The sequence below is a fragment of the Grampus griseus genome (genome assembly GCF_964374135.1).
Source record: "Grampus griseus genome assembly, chromosome: 2".
In the NCBI taxonomy this organism is placed as follows: domain Eukaryota; kingdom Metazoa; phylum Chordata; class Mammalia; order Artiodactyla; family Delphinidae; genus Grampus; species Grampus griseus.
Genome location: NC_139018.1, coordinates 103,819,889 through 103,842,976, shown reverse-complemented (window position 1 = coordinate 103,842,976; position 23,088 = coordinate 103,819,889). Strand labels below are relative to the sequence as shown.

General features: G+C 38.2%; 1 protein-coding gene across 3 annotated transcripts in view; it reads left to right on the top strand.

The window, feature by feature from the left end:
- Positions 1-1,103: 1,103 nt before the first annotated feature.
- ICE2 (interactor of little elongation complex ELL subunit 2) overlaps positions 1,104-23,088 on the top strand; it is a 69,077-nt gene continuing 47,092 nt past the window's right edge. For all 3 annotated transcript variants that reach the window (XM_082681524.1, XM_082681522.1, XM_082681523.1), the window contains exons 1-6: positions 1,104-1,235; positions 1,436-1,661; positions 2,168-2,302; positions 4,482-4,586; positions 9,769-10,030; positions 10,975-11,094. In XM_082681524.1, the coding sequence (XP_082537650.1) occupies positions 2,262-2,302; positions 4,482-4,586; positions 9,769-10,030; positions 10,975-11,094 (528 nt within the window). In that variant the 5' untranslated portion in view covers positions 1,104-1,235; positions 1,436-1,661; positions 2,168-2,261. The remainder of the gene's footprint in view (positions 1,236-1,435; positions 1,662-2,167; positions 2,303-4,481; positions 4,587-9,768; positions 10,031-10,974; positions 11,095-23,088) is intronic.

Genomic DNA, 23,088 nt, shown 5'->3' with positions numbered 1-23,088 from the left:
CTAATTTTCCAAACCCTTTCCTCTACTGCTCTTCAGAGACCTTGTAATGCAAGCAAAGTAAATTACCTAAGGGTCCCTGTATTCAAGGGAGATTTTTCACATGCGTATGATTTTTATGTAAACATAATTTTAAACAATATCACAAATCATTCTAAACTTTAGAACATGCTTTCCTGCTAGCACACAAACTGGACTCTGTTCATGTAGTAGGTTTATGCAGCTCCCTGTGCTGGTCTCTATCTAGAACCATCCTTTTCCATCATCCACATACCTCAAATTCTTCAAATGGGCTGACATGTCAAGTGCCCAAAGTGGTAACTGACATAAGTGCTCAGTAGATGTCTTTAGCTAGTCAAAGCTGCTTTCTGTTTCTCTTACTAGTGATTTCTCTCCCTCCCTGAACTCACACAATCTTTTCTATAATACCTTTCTTATGTAGCTCATCACTTTGTATTTTATTTTGTAATTATTTAATGTGTATATCTTAGATTCCCAATGATCAAAAGCTCTTGGAAAAACCAGTATTGGCTCCGAGTCCTATGTGTACGCAGCACCAAGCACGAATTATAAGTGCTCAATAAATCTTTCCTGAGTGAGTGAAAATCTTACACTTAGTGAGTGTAAGAGCCAGAGTGACCGCTGGTAGAAAATGACATCTAAAATGGGAGGAGAATGGAGTGGAGATGCTACTGCGTGCCAGGTAACTGTGCTGAGCACAGCTTCATCCCTTATTTCATTTAATCCTTTCAAAAAACCCTACTAAGTAGGTGCTTATGATATCTCCATTTTATTGATGAGTCAGTTAAGACACTTAAGGTCACAACCAAGTCTGGGTCTTTCCAGTACTGTACTGTACTGTCCTCCTTCCAGTTTATGATCTCCTCAAGGTCGAGGACTCTCTAGGACAATACATAGCCCCCCAGCCCTCAAGGTGAACTCCAGCAACCCCTGTCTCACAGTTTCCAGCGGAATCTACCAGGAGTCCGGGGGCGGGGAGGAGGCGGGAAGGGGGCGGGGGAAGGAGGGGGAGGCGGGGGACGGCCCTCTCGAGTCGCACGGGCCCCGCCCACTGCGTCGCTGATGACGTCACCACGCAAGGCCGAGGCGGCGCGGCCATGTCCTTTAAATAAGGCCTTCCCGAGGCGCGCGACAGAGAGGCGTGGGTTGTACGGGCGTGTGATTGTTTCGCTAGGGTCCAGGTCGCGGTTCGGGGCGGAGACGCCGCGGACCACGAGGTGGGCGGCAAGGCTGCTTTGTTGCAGAGACTCGGCGGGGAGGGCGCGCTTGTGAGGGGCGGGAGGAGGGAACATGGCGGCCCCTAGGCCGGGCCAGGACCCTTCGAACCTGGTGCTGGCGCGGTCCCCTCCCCTGTCTTTGCTCACCGATTTACAGCATTTCTAGAACCTTGTTTTTCCTTTGGTTCCCTTTCCCTCAGCCTTCCTTGTGCCTTCATCGGCTCTCCCGCCCCAGCCCCTCACCGGGCAGAAGCGTGGGAGGTGGATTAAGTGGGAGCAGGTGAGGCCCGCCCGCTACTGAGAGATCGACTCCTACGTTTGACTGTCCGTTGCTCACAAACTCTTTATCCGCACGGGGTGGCAGGAGAAGCACTGAACATGCAGTGTTGACGTTCAGGCCAGATGCAAGCCAGATTTCTAGTGCTGGTGAGTCCTCTTAAGTGATCCCGTGAAATGTCACTTAAGTTATCTGGCCCTCAGTCTCCTCCAAAAGTGAGGTTCTCTTTGAAAGATTCTTGACATCCAGATAGCTTTTGTCCTTCGTTGCTTGCCAGAATCTGCCCCATAATAATATATGGTTGGGAAAATGGAAGCAAGATTTATTTTGACAATAAGGGAGTCGGGGCAGGGGACTGAGTCAAGACATACAGCCCAATTCTGGGATCTTGTATGTGAGCAATGAGAACACAATTCTGTTTCGGTCTTCTTTCGTGACGTTCCTGGAATAAGTTAAATGGAGAAGGACTGATCCTATGTTAGCTTCGCTGTTCTGCCTCAAAGACCTTGGGAATATTCGTCTGTCTGCCCTTTTCTATTTTACGTGTCTGTGTCGATTGAGGTTGTTAGGAACAGGTTCTTGACTCATCTGAGTTAACAGTATCTGGTCCAGCCAGTCACCTGCTTTTGTTCTTGACCTTTGGTTTTTTCCTCAGTTGAGTGAAAATTCTAGAGACATCCTGCCTCCTTAGGAGCCTGCACTGCCAGGCAGCAGAATTGTGAACTAGAGTGAAGCAGAAATCTAGGAATATGAGCTCCATGATGGCCATGGGTGAACCAAGGCTGAACTGGTGAGTCACATCTGTTTGTAATCTCCTAAAGAGGATTGAAGTGGGTCTGGTGGCTGCATTAGGAAAGGAGGGTGTCTGGCCTGGAGAGATCTGGAGGAAACAGAAAGAAGATAAGTACAGTGGCTTAGAGTTTACCCCATTCTCATCTACCCCGTTCTTTTTTTTTTTTTTTTTTTTAATTGTTATTATTTTTTCGGTACGCGGGCCCTTCACCGCTGTGGCCTCTCCCGCTGCGGAGCACAGGCTCCGAACGCGCCGGCCCAGCGGCCATGGCTCACGGGCCCAGCCGCTCCGCGGCACGCGGGATCTTCCCGAACCAGGGCACGAATCCGTGTCCCCTGCATCGGCAGGCGGACTCCCAACCACTGCGCCAGGGAAGCCCTACCCGTTCTTATCTACACCTGCTTGGCACTTTTGAGTTATCTTTGACTGCACTTCCTCTCCTAAAGTGATAACAATTCAGCACTTAGATTGCTTCTAGGTATAACTCCATCATGTATTTATTGTTGATCTTAGTAAAGGAGAGATGCTGGAACTTTCCTGCGTTCAAGAACCTTTTTTTAAGAATAGGCAAGCTTCTTTTTGTTATATTGGAATCTATATCAAGTGATAATGTAAATGCATAGACTGTTTTAGAAGTGTATGAGAACTTTACAAATAGAGAACTTTATTAAGTAATATGGTGGCTATGTAGAAATCTAATGTGTGTGCTGCTTTAGATCAATTTAACACACATTTAGTGAGCATCTACTCTACTAGCGAAGGAGTGTGCTAGCGGAGGAGAATACAAAAGTTACAAGAGATTACAAAGATGACTGAAATAGTACCTGACTCAGAAGATTCAATCACTACATCCTCTCGTATAATGCATATAGACAATGATATTGTCTATAATTATGTAATGTGATAAATATTGATTCAGTGGCAATCATATTACAGTATAGAAATGTTATCAAAGTAACGTGCTGTACACCTTAAATTTACAAAGTGTAACATGTCAAGTTTATCAAATAAATACAGTCAATATGTGTTCAATAAGTATTTGTTTATTGAAAACAGTGTTTCCTCCAAGGAGCTCACAATTCCTGAGGCCCATGACTTTGTTTTTGTATGTTATGCAAAAACTTTAGAATTTAATGAGATGTCACAGATACAGCACAATAGCAAGTACTAAGAAACTACCCCGGTGCATAACAAATAAGACTTTTTAGATTTATCATTAATACCTTAATTATTGTTTTTAGATAAACACCTTTAAAACAGTAAGAAATGAGTATGGAGCAAATATGCGAGAATTTCCCATTTTAGTAATGGGCCAGCCAAAGGTGCCATTTGACTAGATTTTTCTGTTGTAAGTTTTAAGAGGTACGCACATTTATGCTCCTTGCCATAAAAAATGTGTTCAAATGCAGAACAGATGCTCTTCTATATCATTGACATTGTGAAACCAAACGTGGTTTAGAGCCTTTGCACAGTATTACAGTCCTTGGAATGGTCCTTTTCTACAGAATCCTTCTAATTTTTGTTCTCCCTAGATTAATTGTTCTCAGTGTGTTTAATTTTTAAATTCTTTCGTTCAACCAGCATTTATTGGATGCTTACTATACAGAAAGCATTGACTATAGTATGTTAGTCTGTAAATTAATTACAGTATAGAAAATCATATATGACCTTGCAAGTAGTTTTAGTAGAGGCACACCATTTATCACATTTGCCAAGTTAACAAAAAACGTTGGATAATCAGTCTTTGTAGTGTTTTTTGGCTGAGCACAATAGTGAATGAGACAAAAATAGGTTAAGAAGCATTTTCTTTCAGCAATCAAACATCTTAATGTTATGCCACAGAGCCTGAGGTGAGCCTTGCCCCTGACAGACCCTTTATGATACTTCAGTCTGTTCTGTCTTTAACTCTCAAGTATCTCTGGCATTTAGTTGGGTACTAAAGGAAAAAGCAAGGCTGATTGTTGGAATTGGAGAATTTCAGAATGGGCCTAGGTTAAAAACTATCCAAGAAGTAAAACATCTAAACTCACACATGGAATTAAAATTATTGAGGTGATTTTCTGGGAAAGGGGATGTAGGGGACATGTAGTTTTAAATTACAATTGTACCATTATGCTTGTTAATCTAGCATGAAATTTTGAATTGTCAAATTCAAGTAAATTACTTTGTTTTACAGGGATGTTTCCCCCAAAAATGGCCTTAAGACATTTTTCTCTCGAGAAAATTATAAAGATCATTCCATGGCTCCAAGTTTAAAAGAACTATGTATTTTATCTAGCAGGTAATATGTTTATTTATTTGGTTATTTATTTCCATATTTGATTGTTATTTTCCTGATAGTTGAAGTTTTATATGTATCTATATCCACCATGATAAATTCAAATTATAGAAATGTAGAAATTAAAAATTAGAAGAACTCAGTACCAAAAAGCGACCACTCTTTGGTGTGCATATATATCTTTTCAGACCTTTCTCTCCACTCATGAACAGATACATATTAAAACAAAAATGGGGGGACTTCCCTAGCAGACCTGTGGTTAGGACTCCGTGCTTTCACTGCTGAGGGCCCGGGTTCAATCCCTGGTCAGGGAACTAAGATCCCGCAAGCCGTGTGGCATGGCCGAAAGAAGGGGTGGGGGATGACACCATAAATGCTGTAAAATGCTGTAACCACTATAAAACTGTTTTGCAATTTGCTTTTTTCATTTAAAGTAATAGTTTGGGTATTTTGTGCCCCTACATTAACTCAGTCTTCTTAATGGTTGCATATTATTTTACTATACAGAGATACTTTTAATTCTTTTAGCTAGTTTTACATTGCAAAATGTTTGTGTTCCTCTTTCTTTGGGATTTTAAACAGTAACATTTATAAAGTTCTTGTAATTATTTCTGTAAGATAAATTCATAGAAATTGAATTGTTTGGGCAGATTCTATAAACATTTTATATTTTAATAGATACCACCAAATTGCCATAGAGTTTTTTTCTGGTATGAAAATGCCTATTAAGTGATGATTTTCCCTTCTCACTGCTTACTTGCCTGTAACAGCTCTTCTTTCCTTTGTGATTACCTGTTTCAACTCTATTTTGGATGAATCTTAAAACTAATCAAGTTTACTAGAAAGCAGTGAAAATATGCCAAATGAGGAATTGGGGGGCTCCCCTAGGGGAGCTTAATTTTTAACTTTCATCCTTTCTCCACTCCTTTTGCAATGGAGGAATCATACTTGTAGCCTCTGCATGGAATGGGACCCCATCTTTTCCTGCCTTTTCAGTACCCTTTCTGTCAATTAGCATCCCCTCTTAACTCCTGTCTCTCTTTTTTTTAAGCCATGCCTCCCAGCTTGTGGGATCTTAGTTCCCATACCAGGGATCGAACCCATGCCCCCTGCAGTGGAAGCGCAGAGTCCTAACCACTGGACTGCCAGGGAAGACCCTCTTTGTTCTCTCTTGACCAATATTTAAACATGCTCAAGTTTGTCCCATCTCAGTCCCTGGGTTCTACATTCCCTCCTAGTTGCTTTCTTAGCTCTTCTCTCATTTGTACTTAGACTTCTTTAAATACTTGTATATGCTTGCTAGGAGGAAATGAGGGACAAAAAATCTATAAGACATACCAAAAACAATGAACAAAATAACATTGCTGAGTCCCTTCCTCCCAATAATTACTTTAAATGGATTAAACTCTCCAGCCAAAAGACAGATTTGGAGAATCAATTTAAAAAACGGGATGGAGGGGGCTTCCCTGGTGGCGCAGTGGTTGAGAGGCTGTGTGCCGATGCAGGGGACACGGGTTCATGCCCCGGTCTGGGAAGATCCCACGTGCCACGGAGCGGCTAGCCCCGTGAGCCATGGCCGCTGAGCCTGTGCATCCGGAGCCTGTGCTCCGCAACGGGAGAGGCCACAACAGTGAGAGGCCCGTGTACCGGGAAAAAAAAAAAAAAAAAAACAGGATGGAAAAAAAAACCCTTCCCTTTATTGCGTATCCCATTGCACTTGCTTTCACTGAACATTCCACTGTAATCTGCCTTTTGCCCTCACTAGGCTACTAAAACTGCTCCTCTTAAAATCATCAATGAGCTCTTGACCATAGAGATATCTCACTCTAATTTTCCTCCTAGTTTTCTGGTGACAGTGGTATTTCTTAGTGGAATCAATTAATTGCTACCACTGATACTCATTTAGGTTGTTTCCATTCCTTTACTGTTACAAACAATGAGCATCTTTTTTTTTTTTTTTTGGCTGCATTGGGTCTTTGTTGCTGCGCGTGAGCTTTCTCTAGTTGTGGCGAATGGGGGCTACTCTTTGTTGTGGTGCGTGGGCTTCTCATTGCGGTGGCTTCTCTTGTTGTGGAGCACGGGCTCTAGGTACGCAGGCTTCAGTAGTTGTGGCTCTAGAGCACAGGCTCAGTAGTTGTGGTGCACAGGCTTAGTTGCTCCGCGGCATGTGGAATCTTCCCGGACCAGGGATCGAACCCATGTCCCCTGCATTGACAGGCAGATTCTCAACTACTGCCCCACCAGGGAAGTCCCTTGCTACTGCTTCTTAATTATTTTATGGTCCTTTTCAAATCCGGTTCTATTCAGCATATCCCAAGCGTGGGTTATAGTCTGAAATTTGTAAGGGAGAGGACGTCCTACTGGAAGTTGAGTACACTTAAACACCTAAAATCTTTTTTTCTTAGAATATCACTTGTTTTTCTTTAGATTTCTATATAGCACAAAATAATTTGTTAGTATAATACTCCTTTTAGCATAGAAGAAATAAAGACACAAGTCATTGATTTCGTATGTTTCTAGTCTTTTTTGCTAACGTTTAGTTTTATTATAGTAAGAATGGATTTTCAGACTATATTAAATTACCACAGTTTTCTTGATGAAAAAACCAGGAAGAAAAAAACAAAAAAGACTTGGAAGAATGTAAATTTATTAGCCCTAATTTTGTATTTTGTTTTCTATAAAAACATATTTGGGAAAATATTGATACCTCTAATTATGCTACTTTCAACAATATGAGGTTTTTATTCAACCCTTTTCCCTCCACTGAAAGGTAAATATTTGCCTTTTAAATATTAGTTTCTGGGGACTTCGCTGGTGGCGCAGTGGTTGGGAATCCGCCTGCCAGTGCAAGGAACAGGGGTTCGAACCCTGGTCCGGGAAGATCCCACATGCCGCAGAGCAACTAAGCCTGTGCGCCACAACTACTGAGCTTGTGCTCTAGAGCCCATGAGCCACAACTGCTGAGCCCATGAGCCACAACTGCTGAGCCCGCGTGCCACAACTACTGAAGCCCATGTGCCTAGAGCCCATGCTCTGCAACGAAGAGAAGACACCGCAATGAGAAGCCTGCACAGCCCTTGCTCGCTGCAACTAGAGAAAGCCTGTGCGCAGCAATGAAGACCCAATGCAGCCAAAATTAAAAAAAAAAATTAGTTTCTGGTTATTGATATTTATAACTGAGTTTTAAGCCAACAAAGGGGAAAGAAGCTTCAAATACACAAAAAAGAAGAAAAAGAAGAAATTTTAACATGTTTAATGTACATAAGTAAATCAAATTCAGGAGGTACAGGTAGACTTTAGATGGAGGCTAGAAGTACCATTTCCAAATGCTACTTAAAGAAGCTACCCAAACCAGGAGACTTAAAGCATAGGAAATGAAAACTTTTGAATTCTGCCTTTTTTTCATAGAGACTTAAAGTAAAAAAGGAGAGTTGACAAAATGAAGGGAGAAAACTTCAAACCATCAACTTAAATAAAATATAATGCTGTAAATGTGGATAGAAAAAACCCATCAGATGCTTTTGGCTTGCACCCTGATGAAGATTTTGACAGCGCTGCACACAGAAATGATCTTGATGTGCTGCCGTTTCATTCTTTGCTGAATGTAGCCAATTTAAACTGCTAGAATTTCTTGACATTCCTACTCTGGCGTATCTGAGTCAGCATCTTGTTGCTGCAGCAGCTTAATTAAATTTGCCAGTTTGTGTCACAAGGACAGACATGTTCTCATATTCAGAGAGACAGCTGTGAAGCAGTATTGTTAAGAATTGCGGACACAATACTGTTAGGTTTGAATAGCTCTCAAGACATTTTCTAGTGAGAAATCAATTTGCTGTAATACATTTCTCCCAAGATCAGCAGTTAATACTCATTTTGTTAACCTAAAATATGCTTATTTTTATGCAGTTATTGGAGAAACTTTAGTAGCTAAGTATGTCTTCTTTCACCTGTATTATTTTCAGAGCCAATCTAAGCATCCTTATTTTAATTTCCAAAATTCTTTTTCCATTTACTAACCTGCTCTCTTGGTTAGTTTTACATCCAGAGTTTAGCTCTAAAAGAGTAATGTTGAATATTTTGCCTTATTTGAGGGCTCTAAGTCTTTTTTTAAAGAATTTTGGAATTTTTATCGTATTTATTCTAATATTTTAACGTTGATCTAAAACAAATTAATGGTAGCTTTGGATGGGGCTTAACTCACGCTTTTTAGTTTGGAACCAAATCATTACTGTGGTGGAAATTGAAGTTGTAGAGGCTAAGGAAATGTAGTTTCGTGTGTGTGTGTGTGTGTGTGTGTTTGTGTACTTTAAGACTTTCTTATGAAAAATGTAGGTTATAACACTGAATAGCAGCAATAGAGACAGATTATTTACAAGATAAGAAATTTGTGTCATATACCTTAATTGGGGTAGTAAGCTGATTTTTTTTTAAATTTGGGGTAGGCTTTCATAAACAGATAGGGTAACAGGTTCTCTAGCTACTCACCAGTTTTTCCTGTAGTGTATTTCATTATAGATGTGCCAAGATTTCTCTTTTGTATCTATACAAAACATAAAGACATTTCTATAAACTCAGCCATGTGCATGAGTGATAGAGGATTATACAACTTTTCTAAAACCACTGTTATTTCCATAAAATATATCACAGAGTGTTGGGATTTTCTTTTAAATTCTTGAGATAATTAAAGCAGAGGAAACCAGAAAATTTAGAATCTCAGTGAATTTGTGAACTTCAAGTTTGTGACCCCAACATATCCTGCTCTTAGTGGCTTTTGTTCACTGCATTAACTGATATATCTTATTGAAGACTTTAGGTATTAAAAAACAACTTGAATTGTAATAAAATGTAAACACAAAATACCTGCATATATAACTAGCAAGAGTGATTTACCCCTCTTCAATAAAGGGAGGAAGCTTCCAAATTGAATAACTTGTCTAAGGATTTTGCCTCTTCCTCTCCGTCAGGTAATTGAAGGTAAACTTGTAATGTGATCCTATCCTGCAGAATACTTAATTTATACTAAATGGCTAAACATCAAAATGCAGGTGGCAGAGTTAGATAATAATCCAGAATTTACTCTGTTAATCACTCTGTATTCTCCCTGGTGATTGAGAATCATGAAGTTTCATGATAGTAATCTTCATGTGAAAAGCACATATTTGTAAATTGTATTTTTTTTCCCCAGACGTATAGGAGAAAATTTGAATGCCTCAGCAAGTTCCGTAGAAACTGAGCCGGCAGTTAGTTCAGCAACTCAAGCAAAGGAAAAAGTGAAAACCACAGTTGGAATGGTTCTTCTTCCAAAACCAAGAGTTCCTTATCCTCGTTTCTCTCGTTTCTCACAGAGAGAGCAGAGGAATTATGTGGATTTGTTGGTTAAATATGCAAAAATCCCTGTGAGTTCCAAAGCTGTTGGAATAAATAAAAATGAATACTTGCAGTACTTGGTATGTATTGTTTTCTTCAGCGTCAGTTAAAAAATATTTAAAAGTTAGGAAATATTTGAAATTTGCTTTTATGTTTTTAGGTGCAATCACATTAATAAAAATGGAAACTATAAGGAGTTTAATTGACAGAACATTGGTGCTTTAATTCTATTGTTTCTATTATAGTCGAGGCATTTTGCTCTAGTTCTGAGTATATTTCACCCCAGTTCATATTAAGTACTAGCAGTAGAACTTTACCTTGTACCTTGAACCACTTTAAAATTTTTGTTAATTATTACTTTAATTAAGTAGTTACCAAATTCTCGATTAGGTAAGTGATGCTGTGCTGAATGTCATTGTTGCAAACTCTTTGTTCATATCTATGATTGTTTCCTTAAGATAAATTCTTAAAAATATAATTACCAGATCAAAAACTATACATGTTTTTAAGGCTTTGATCTGCAGTTACACACGAGTAAATTGTTCTGAAAAAAAGTTTAAACCAATTTGTATGTACCAGTACTGTAAGAAGGTTTTTTTCAAAATATCTTCACTAACAATGAACATTATTTTTTTTGCCTCTAATTTGATATGGAAAAAATGGCAATCTCTTGTTTTATATTAACTTACAGTGGTTACTAATGAAAATAAGCATTTTCCATGTGTTTATAAGCCATTTCTAATTCTTCTTTTGTAACTTGCATATTTATATGTTTGCTTATTTTTCCATTTGGATGTTTGTCCTTTTTATGTTAAGAGCATTTTATAAAATGAGCTTATTAATTCCTAATCATATATTGTAGCATTAGTCATTAGCTTTTCTCTTTTTGTGGAATGAACTTTTTTGTGATTTCTGCTTTGGACATGATACTTTAAGTCCATATTATTAGTGCAGCAATTGAGAAGTGATTGTTTTTAACCAAGCTTCTTATTCTAAGATATGTCTACTTTTTTTTTTAAATCAGGATATGAAAAAACATGTGAATGAAGAAGTTACAGAATTCCTAAAATTTTTGCAGAATTCTGCAAAGAAATGTGCACAGGATTATAATATGCTTTCTGATGATGCTCGTCTCTTCACAGAGGTAAAAAAAAAAAAATCACATTTACTTAAACTGCCAAGTAATATGCAATAGCAGCATTTTAAAATGTGTGATGATTTTCCAAAAGCACATGTTAATATTGTCAAATTAGAGACCAAATTTCTGTAGGTCTTTTATTCATCATGTATTTAAATAATAGAAATACTGACACCTCAAAATCAGGTACTATAGTATTTTCATGTTTTTTTCTTTTAATGATCTACTGTATTTGAGTTATATTTTACTCATATGGATGGTTTGATCTGATGCACTGATTTCCCTTGCGAGAGAATGGGGTTTAAGGAGTTATATTGGTCCTTAAAATTCTGTATGGTCCTTTAGAACCTAGTCATATAAATTTATATTCACTATTTTCATGGTAACCAGCCACCGGATGATAAATTTCATCAAATAATTTTTTGATACTTAAATTATTCATGCAGGTTTATTTTTTAATTTTTTTTGAGGGCAATTATCATTTATTTTTTTAATGCATCTTTATTGGAGTATAATTGCTTCACAATACTGTGTGTGTTTCTGTTGTAGAACACAGTGAATCAGCCATATGCATACGTATATCCCCATATCCCCTCCCTCTTGAGCCTCCCTCCCACCCTCCCTATCCCACCCCTCTAGGCTGTCGCAAAGCACGGAGCTGATCTCCCTGTGCTATGCTGCTGCTTCCCACTAACTATCTGTTTTATGCTTCCCACTAACTATCTGTTTCATGCACATTTATTAGCAAAGCATGTAAATCCTCCCATCATGTAGTGGGCGTAGGAAAAATTTAGAGTACACTACTTGAATAGTAACTTAATAGTAGAGTTGTAGTAGAATTCATCTAGAAACACCAACACCAGTCTGAATTTTTTTTTTAAGCCTTTAAAACTAGTCAGGGCTTCCCTGGTGGCCCGTGAGCCATGGCCACTGAGCCCGGAGCCTGTGCAACGGGAGAGGCCGCAACAGTGAGAGGCCCGCGTACCGCAAAAAAAAAACCCGAAAAGGTTAAGATAGTAGGTTTTAAGGGTATTTTAGCACAGCTTTTTAAAAAAGTGCTCATTATAAATTGGAGGACAGCAGAGGGTATAAGTTCTACTTTAAAACAAACACTTTTTTTTTTTCTTCGGTACGCAGGCCTCTCACTGTTGTGGCCTCTCCTGTTGCGGAGCACAGGCTCCGGACGCACAGGCTCAACGGCCATGGCTCACGGGCCCAGCCGCTCCACGGCATGTGGGATCTTCCCGGACCGGGCACGAACCCGTGTCCCCTGCATCAGCAGGCGGACTCTCAACCACTGTGCCACCAGGGAAGCCCTATCTTAACCATTTTTAAGTGTAGCGTTCAATACTATTAAGTATATCACATTGTCTTGTACAGTGAGTAGTTTTATTTATTTATTTATTTCAGATTTATCAATTTTATCATGTATGGTTTATTTTTTTAATTTTTAAAATTTATTTATTTATTTTTGGCTGTGTTGGGTCTTCATTGCTGTGCACAGGCTTTCTCTAGTTGCTGTGAGCGGGGGCTACTCTTTGTTGTAGTGTGCAGGTTTCTCATTGTGTTGGCTTCTCTTGTTGTGGAGCACGGGCTCTAGGCACGCAGGCTTCAGTAGTCATGGCTCTCAGGCTCTAGAGCGCAGGTTCAGTACTTGTGGTGCACGGGCTTAGTTGCTCCACGGCATGTGGGATCTTCCCGGGCCAGGGCTCAAACCTGTGTCCCTTGCATTGGCAGGCAGATTCTCAACCACTGTGCCACCAGGGAAGCCCACAATGATGGTTTTAAAACATAAATCACATCCCCTCATTTTGCTGGTTTCAAATGGCTTCTCATCTCACTCAGGAAGAGACAGTCTTTAGAAAGTTCTGCAGTGCCCTACATGATCCTGCCTCCTCACCACCACCACCCCAAGCCTGCTTCATCTCCTGTGTGTTCCTCTCAGTTATTCTGTTCCAGCCTCCTGACCTCTTTGTGTCTCTTGAATACATCAAGCACGGTCCTGCCTTAAGGCCTTTCTTTGGCTGTTCCCATCTTTCTGGCAAGCTGTTCCCCAGATACCTGCATGGATTAGTTCCTTGATTCCTTTAAGTCTCTCTCTGTTCAGTTGCCAGCTATCACTGAGGATACTCCTAATTACCGCATAAAAAGTAGCATCACCCGCAGCATTTCCTTTACCATGTTTTGTTTATTGTCTTTCTCCCTAACACTTGTATGTAAGTACTGTTTGCGCACTGGGGTGTTCCCAGTCACTGGAATAATGCCTGGCACACAGTAAGTGCCCAGTATAATTACTTGTTAAGTGAATATAAAACTGTTTATGAACAGAGTACATTATTTGATAGCTAGCAGTCAGCATTAGGTCTTGCTTTTTAGCCAGGTTGACTTGGCAGCACATTGTCTTATTACACTTTACATCTTACCCCAAAGACTCACTGATCTTTTTCTAACCTTTTTATTGTTTTAAAATTTTAATTTTATATTATGAAATGTAATGTACCTATGCAAAAGTATTTAGAACAAATATGTACAGCTTAACAAATAATTATGTAGTGAACACCTATGTAACTCTCTTCCAAGTCAAGAAATAAAACATTACCAGTAACCTAGAAGGCCCCTGTGTATCCCTCCTAGATAATAACATTTTCCCTTGTTGAAGAAATAATCACTGTGCCAAGTTTGGTTTGATCATTTCCATGCCTTTAAGAAAATTTTTTTTTTGATAATTCAAGTTTTCTTTTGCCTATGTTTGAATTTTATGTGAATTCTTTTGCTCTTTTATGTGAACAGAATTCGTCCTTTACTCAATGGTATGTTTGTGAGATTCATATGTATGTATGTGTGTAGTTGTATTTCATTCATTTTTATTTCTGTACATCTATAAGTAAACTGGTTTATTCTGTTGATCAAAATCTGGGCTGTTTCCAGTTTTGAGCTATTGTAAGCAGTGCCCCTGTGAAAATTCTCATACATGTCTCTTGCTGCACATGTACACACATATCTACTGGGTATATGACTAGGGATGAAATCGTTGGGTTATAGAGTATGCATATCTTCAACTTCAATAGATAATGTTAGACTGTTTTCCAAAGTGGTCATGCCAGTTTACATTGTACCCAGCAGTGTTTGAGAGGTTTTTACTCCATATCCTCAACAATTGATACTTACAGTCATTTTAGTTTTAACCAATCTAGAGGATAGGGTGCTATATTTATAAGACTATACCTTTTCCTATGTTTCTTGGTCATTTCCTGTGAATTGAGTGTTCAAGTTTTGCCCTTTATTCTACTTGATTTTCCATCTTTTTGTTACTGATATGTGGGAGGTTTTGTATATCCTAAATACAAAAGTTTTATGGGTTGTACAGTAGTCCCCCCTTAATCTTGGTTTTGCTTTACTCCGTGTCAGTTACCCACAAATGGAAATTCCAGAAATACTTCATCACACACCATTCTGAGTAGTGTGATGAAGTCTCTCACAGTCCCGCTCTACCCCACCCACAATGTGAATTATCCTTCTGTCTAGTATATCCCACCCATTAATCTCTTAGTAGCCACCTTGGTTATCAGATGGACTTTCAAGGTATCACAGTGCTTGTGTTCAAGTCACCCTTATTTTACTTGATATCGGCTCCAAAGTGCAAGAGTAGCGATGCTGGCAGTTTGGGTATGCCAAAAAGAAGCCGCAAAGTGTTTCCTTTCAGTGAAAAGGCGAAAGTTCTCAACTTAGTAAGGAAAGAACAAAAATCATATGCTGCAGTTACTAAGATCTGCAGTAAGAACGAATCTTCTATCCATGAAATTATAACAAAGGAAAAAGAAATTCATGTTCTGCTGTCACACCTCAAACTGCAAAAGTTACAGCTGCAGCACATGATAGGTGCTTAGTTAAGATTGAAAAGACATTAAATTTGTAAGATATTTTGAGAGAGAGAAAGTTACCACATTCATATAACTTATTACAATATTGCTATAATTGTTCTGTTTTTATTTTATTATTAGTTATTGTTGCTAATCTCTTACTGTGCCTAATTTTTAAATTAAACTTTATCATAGGTATGTATGAATAGGAAATGATATTCAGTCTTATCCACGATTTCAGACATCCACTGAGGGTCTTGGAATATATCCCCCATGGATAAGGGAGACTACATTGGGAGTTTTTTCTTTTATTTGATAAAACAGTTTTTTTAATCTACAAGATCCCCCTCCATATTTTTTTTCTTTAAACTTTATCTTTTCAAAAACCTGGGTCATTTGACCTTTCGAGTTTCCCACAGTCTAGATTTTGATAACTATATATTCATGATGATGTTCAACATGTTCTTTTTTCCTCTTTATTTCTTACAAATTGTGAACTGGATCCAGAAGCTTGATCAGAATTACAGTCTTGCCAAAGGGTTTGAACATATAGATGGTAGTGTTTTCTTTAATCAGGTGGCACATAATGTCTGATTGTTTTTTGTGATGTTAGTAGCTATTGATGCTTAATGCCAGATTTATTCATTCACTGGGGTTTGAAAAATTGTAAAATTCTAATTGCGTCATTTATTTTTATTCATTAGTTGGAATAATTTTATTAAGATATGTTTTTCCTCATCTACTCTTTGGCTTCCCATTTCATGTAGCAGAAAAAGTGCTAGATTCTTTATATACCAGTTTTGAAAAAATTAATTGGTTCCTTCTTATTTTACAATGGTGATCACTTTTTAAAAAAAATATTATTATTGAATCATGAAGTTAAACACATTTGATGGGTTTTAGTCTGCTACAATTATCCTTTTTGAAACTCAGATAATACCAACTTTGACCAGTGATGGGGTCTTCATACTGGCTTTTGAGTCACTCTAGGAGTCTTTGAGGCTTATTTTGTACATTTCCTATCCCAGCCCTGGAAACATTTTCTAGAGTCTTTGTTTCTTTTAGTGCGAAACGGCATTTCAAGACTACAGTCTGGGCACTGGGGATGCTCACTGCACCTGAGTTGATCAGTGTTTATGAGACTTTTTCAGTAGATGGAGCTAGAAAAAGTACATTTAAAGAAAAAATTACCACGTGTCTCATTTGCTTTATCCCACATTATACTCACAACAGCCTCATAATAATACAATTGCCACCAATCAATAGAATTTCTGAAAATAGTTTGAAAAAATTTTTTCATATGTTCTCACCATGAAAAATTTTTTTCATATGTTCTCACCATTCTCCCGTACTTTTTTTAGTACTGCATTTATATTGTTAGAACGTGTAGCCATTATGTACTAAATAAACTCTGTCTTTTTTTAAGTATAGTTGATTTACAATGTTCTGTTCATTAACTGCTGTACAGCAAAGTGATTCAGTTATACATTTTTTACATTCTTTTTTTTAATATATTATTTTCCATTATGGTTTATCATAGGATATTGAATATAGTTCTCTATGCTATACAGTAGGACCTTGTTGTTTATCCATTCTGTATATAAAAGCTTACAGCTGCTAACCTCAACCTCCCACTCCATCCCTCCCCCAACCTCCTCCCCCTTGGCAACCACCACTCTGTTCTCTATGTCTGTGATTCTGTTTCTGTTTCATAGATTGCTTCATTTGTGTCATATTTTAGATTCCATATATAAGTGGTATCATATGGTATTTGTCTTTCTCTTTCTGACTTCACTTAGTATGATAATCTCTAGTTGCATCCATGTTGCTGCAAATGGCATTATTTTGTTCTTTTTTATGGCTGAGTAGTATTCCATTGTATATCTGTACCACATCTTCTTTATCCATTCATCTGTTGGTGGACATTTAGGTTGTTTCCGTGTCTTGGCTACTGTGAATAGTGCTGCTATGAATATAGGGATGCATGTATCTTTTTGAATTATAGTTTTGTCTGGATATGTGCCCAGAAGTGGGATTGCTGGCTGATATGGTAATTCTATTTTTAGTTTTCTGAGAAACCTCTCTACTGTTTTCTTTCTTTCTTTTTTTTTTGATATTTCTTTCTTTCTTTCTTTATTTTGGCTGCGCTGAGTCTTAGTTGTGGTACGTGGGATCTTCATTGCGGCATGTGGAATCTTTTAGTTGCAGCATGTGAACTCTTAGTTGCGGCATGCGAACTCTTAGCTGCAGCATGCATGCGGGATCTAGTTCCCTGACCAGGGATCGAACCTGGGCCCCCCCACACATTGGGGGCTCAGAGTCTTACCCATTGGATCACCAGGGAAGTCCCTCCCTACTGTTTTCCACAGTGGCTGCATCAACTTATATTCCCACCAGCAGTGTAGGAGGGTTCCCTTTTTTCCACACCCTCTCCAGCATTTGTTGTTTGCAGATTTTTTAAAGATGGCCTTTCTGACCAGTGTGGGTGGTACCTCATTGTAGTTTTGATTTGCATTTCTCTTATAATTAGCAGTGTTGTCCATCTTTTCATGTGCCTATTGGCCATCTATATTTCTTTGGAGAAATGTTTATTTAGGTCTTCTGCCCATTTTTGGATTGGCTTGTTTGTTTTTTTGTTGTTGAGTTGTATGAGCTGTTTGTATATTTTGGAAATTAGACCCTTGTTGGTCACATTGTTTGCAAATATTTTCTCCCATTCTGTATGTTGTCTTTTCATTATGTTCATGGTTTCCTTTGCTGTGCAAAAGTTTGTAGGTTTGATTAGGTCCCATTTGTTTATATTGTTTTTATTGCTATTGCCTTGGGAGACTGACCTAAGAAAACATTGGTACAATTTATGTCAGAGAATGTTTTGCCTATGTTCTCTTCTAGGAATAAACTCTCCCTTTTTAATCTATATTTAACTTTAAATCAATTTTACTGAGGTAAAATTTACATACAATAAGAATCGATTTTAAGTGCATGTCAGTGAGTCTTCCTGTGTAACCATGATGCCAGCCATGATATGGAGTATTTCTTTCTCTTTTCTTTTTTTATAATATTTTATTTTTTTAATGTATTTTATTACTATTTTTTTTAATTTTATTTATTTTTGGCTGTGTTGGGTCTTTGTTGCGGCAAGCGGGGGCTTCTCTCATTGCGGAGCACGGGCTCTTGGCACGTGGGCTTCAGTAGTTGCAGCACGCGGGCCCTAGAGCACGTGGGCTTCAGTAGTTATGGCACGTGGGCTGTAGGGTGCTTGGGCTTCAGTAGTTGTGGTGCGCGGACTCAGTAGTTGTGGCTCGCGGGCTCTAAAGCACAGGCTCAGTAGTTGTGGCGCATGGGCTTAGTTCCTCTGTATCACATGGGGTATTCCCAGACCGGGGATCAAACCCATACACCCCTGCATTGGCAGGTGGATTCTTAACCACTGTGCCACCAGGGAAGTCCTGATATGGAGTATTTCTATCACACTAAAAAGATCTCTGTGCCTCTTTCCATCCATGGCCCTAGGAAACCACCGATTTGCTTTCTGTCACCATAGATTAGATTTGCCTTTTCTGGAGTTTTATAAAAATTGAATCACACACAGTGTATTCTTTTGTGTCTGACTTCTTTCAGTCAGCATTTTTGAGATTCATCCACATTGATGCAAGTATCCATAATGTATTCTTTTTTATTCCTTTTTGTTTTATTGTATGGTTATACCAAAATTGGTTTACCAGTTCAACTGTTGATGGGCAGTTGTGTTATTTCCAGTTTGGGGCAATTTTGAATAAAGCTATTAAGAACATTCTTGTACAAGATTTTGGGGGGGCATATATTTGCATTTTCTTGGGTATATAACTAGGTATAGTATTTATAGATCATCTGGCAAGTGTACGAAGTTAAATTTTATTAGAAACTGCCAAGCTGTTTTCCATAGTGGATGTACTATTTTATAGTCCCGCCAACAGTGAATGTATAAGAGTTCCAGTTGTTCTACACTTTAGCTAAAACTTAACATTGTTGATCTTTTTAAATTTTAGCCAACCTATGGTGTGTAGTAGTGTCTCATTATGGCTTTAGTTTGCATATCCCCAAAGAGCAGTGATGTTTGAACATCTTTTTTGTGTTTTTATTGGCTTTTGTGAAATGTCTGTTAACATCTTTTGCTAATTTTATTGGTTTTTATTTTTATTGATTTTTGAAAGTTCTTTATATATTCTGAATACAAACCTGTTTTATATATATGTGTGTGTGTTTGTGTGTATATATAGTTTTCTCCCAGTTTGTGACATGCTTTTTAATTTTTTTAATAGTCTCTCAAAAAACAGAATTTTAATTTTAATGAAGTCTAATTTTTGCAAGTGTTTTATGGTTGGTGCTTATGTGTGTTCTAGCATAGAAATATTTGCCAACCCCAAGTGGTTCTTATCCGAGGTCACTTTTACTCCTTTACCCTTTTGCCCACTCCCCACGCAGGGGACTTCAGCAGTGTCTGGAGATACTTTTGATTGTCACAACTGGCAGAGAATTACTCGTATCTAGTGGCTAAAGGCCAGGGATGCTGTTAAACATCCTACAATGTATATAACATCCCCCAAAGAATTATGGAGCTTCAAATGTCAGTAGTGCTTGTGTTGAGAAACCCTGATCTAGAGGTTTTATAGTTTTAACTTTTATGTGAATGTGTGTATGTTAATTTCAAGTTATTTTTTTGTGTAAGATGTGAGGTTTGGGTCAAAGTTAATTTTCCTTTCATCTGGATATCTCGTTGTTCAAGCATAGTGATTCTCTACTGAGAGTGATTTTGCCTCCTACCAGACATATGGTAATGTCTAGAAATATTTTGGGTTCTTATAACCGAGGAAGGAGTGCTTCTGGCATCTAGTGGGTAGAGCCAAGAATGTTGTTAAATATCCTGCAATGTAAAGGTTGCCCCCCCCAACACAAAGAATTATCTGGTCTAAAACGTCAGTAGTGCCAATGTTGAGAAATCGTTTCGCGCTATTGGTTGAAAAAGCTATTTTTTCTCCTCATTAAATTGCCTTTTCACCAATGATGTGTGGGTCAATTTCATGACTCTAATCTATTTCATTAATCTATATCTCTGTCTTTATGCCAATACCACCGTGTCTTGTAGTGGAAGACTACAAGAAACCATCTGGTAGAAATCCTACAACTTTGTGCTTTTTTAAAATTGTTTTGGCTTTTATTGGTTCTTTGCATTTCCATGAAAACTTTGGAATCAGCTTGTCAATTCCTAGAAAAAAACTACTTTGGAATCAAAATTTCTAAAAGAAAACTAAGTGGGACTTTAATTGGGATTGCTTTGAATCTGTAGAACTTATATTAAAGTTCTGTAGATTCTATAGAACTATAGAAATAATTTTTAATTATGGAAACAAATACCTCTTAAAATGATGTTTAGCTAGAGTGCCTTTTTAATAAATAAGATCTGACCATCTCTTGCCTATTAATTAAAAAGTTGAGTCATTTACATTCATTGTGATAATTTATGTATATAAACCTGTTTATGATTTCTATTTGTCTTTTTCTAAACTTCTTTCTTTGACTTCTTTTGAGGAGATTGACTTTTTCCCCCTTCTTTTTTCCCTCTCTACTGATTGGAATTTATACATTTTTGATGTTGTTGTTGTTCTTAGTGGTTACTCTTGAATTTTCACAATGAATTTTTTCCTTATTGAATTACCTTGTCACCACTGACCTATGGGTAAATTTCTCAACTCTATTTAGTTCTATTAACCTATACATCTACAGAGACCATAGAGCATTTTGACTTTCATCACATCCCTCCTCACTGATATTATTGTTTTGATGCTGTCTCTTTTTTAAACCTATGTAGGTTTAAAAACCTAGGTTTTTAAAGGTAAAAAAACCTAGGTACATTACTATTTTATATGAACAATGTTTGTCTTCTTTTATCTACAAATTTGGATCTTTTTTGCCTTTCCATCTCCTCTTTTCAAATCTACATTCTGAAATCCTCTTCATTTTTCCTGAAATGTTATATGTTCTAGATGTTCCTTTGGTGAAGGTCTCTTGGTAATGAACAATCTTCTTCTTTGTTACCTGGAAATATTTTTATTTTGTTCTCATTCTAATAAGATAGTTTTGCTCCATATATAGTTCTAAGTCGACAGTTTGTTTTATTTCTCAGCGTTTGATAATATAATTCTACTTTTTCTGGCTCACGTATTATTACTGAAAAGTGTATTGTTTGTTTAATTGTCATTTCTTTTAGGGAATCTGCCTTTTCTTTCTGACTGCTCTTAATTTTTGGTGTATTACAGTTTCATTACAATGTACTTTATTAGAATAAAATTCTACTTGTTTCATTGTGTGTCTTGTATCTGTAGATTCAAATCCATCATCAGTTCTTGAAAATTCTCAGCCATTTTCAATTATTGCTTCTTTTTTGTTTTCACAACTCTCTCTCTGGAATTCCCAAACGTCCTAGGTTTCAGTCTGTCTTCCATTTCTCTCTCTTTTTTTTTTTTTTGCGGTACGCGGGCCTCTCACTGTTGCGGCCTCTCCCGTTGCGGAGCACAGGCTCCGGAGGCGCAGGCTCAGCGGCCATGGCTCACGGGCCTAGTCACTCCGCAGCATGTGGGATCTTCCCGGACCAGGGCATGAACTCATGTCCCCTGCATCGGCAGGCAGACTCTCAACCACTGTGCCACCAGGGAGGCCCCTCTCTTTTTTTGGTGTGGTAAAATATATATATAACATAAAATTTACCATTTTAACCATTTTTAAGGATAGTTCAATGGCATTAAATACTTGCGCACTGTTGTAAGTGGATTTTCATCATCCATTCCCAAACTTTTCCATTGTCCCAAACTGAAACTCTGTATTCATTAAATAATAACTCATCATTCCCTCTTCCCCCCAGTCCCTGACAACCACCATTTTATTTTTTATTTCTATGAATTTAACTTCACTAGGTACTTTATATAAGTGGAGTCATTTCAATATTTGTCCTTTTGTGATTGGCTTATTTTACTTAGCATAATGTCTTCAAGATTCACCCATGTTATAGCATGTGTCAATATCCTTCCTTTTTTTTAAAAACAATTTTTAATTATGGTAATATACACATAACATAAAATTTACTGTCTTAACCATTTTTATTATTTTCTTAATATATTTTATTTACTTATTTATTATTTATTTATTTCTGGCTGCATTGGGTCTTTATTGCTGCGCATGGGCTTCCTCTAGTTGCGGCTAGCGGGGGCTACTCTTTGTTGTGGTGTGCGGGCTTCTCATTGTGATGGCTTCTCTTTTTGCAGACCACGGGTTCTAGGCACGTGGGCTTCAGTAGTTGTGGCTCACAGGCTTTAGAGCACAGGCTCAGTAGTTGTGGTGCACAGGCTTAGTTGTTCCGTGGTGTGAGGAATCTTACTGGACCAGGGATCAAACCTGTGTCCCCTGCATTGGCAGGTGGATTCTTAACCACTGCACCACAAGGGAAGCCCCTTAACCTTTTTTTTTTTTTTTTTTTTTTTTTTTGCGGTACGCGGACCTCTCACTGCTGCGGCCTCTCCCGTTGCGGAACACAGGCTCCGTACGCACAGGCTCAGCGGCCATGGCTCATGGGCCCAGCCGCTCCGTGGCATGTGAGATCTTCCCGGACCGGGGCACGAACCTGTGTCCCCTGCATCGGCAGGCGGACTCTCAACCACTGCGCCACCAGGGAAGCCCTTAAGGGGAGTTTTATGGAGATTTCATTTAGTGGGCATGCTTGATTAAATCATTGGCTGCTGGTGATTAGCTATCTATGAGCCTTTTGTCATCTAATTAGCATAAAAAAGACATTCTTATCACTTAGGGGATTCCAAGAAATTTAGGAGCTGTGTGTCAGGAACCAGGGACAAACAGGAAATATTTATTTATTATTGTGCCACTCACCATGCTACTGTCTGTGTCTGAATTTGTCTGTTGTAGGTACCCCCATATAAGTGGAATCATATAGTATTTGTCTTTTTGTGACTCGCTTATTTTACTTAGCATAATGTCTTCAAGATTCATACATGTTCTAGCATGTGGCATAATTTCCTTCCTTTTTAAGGCTGAATATTCCATTGTATGTATATGGACATTTTGTTTATCCATTCTTCCATTGATGGACATT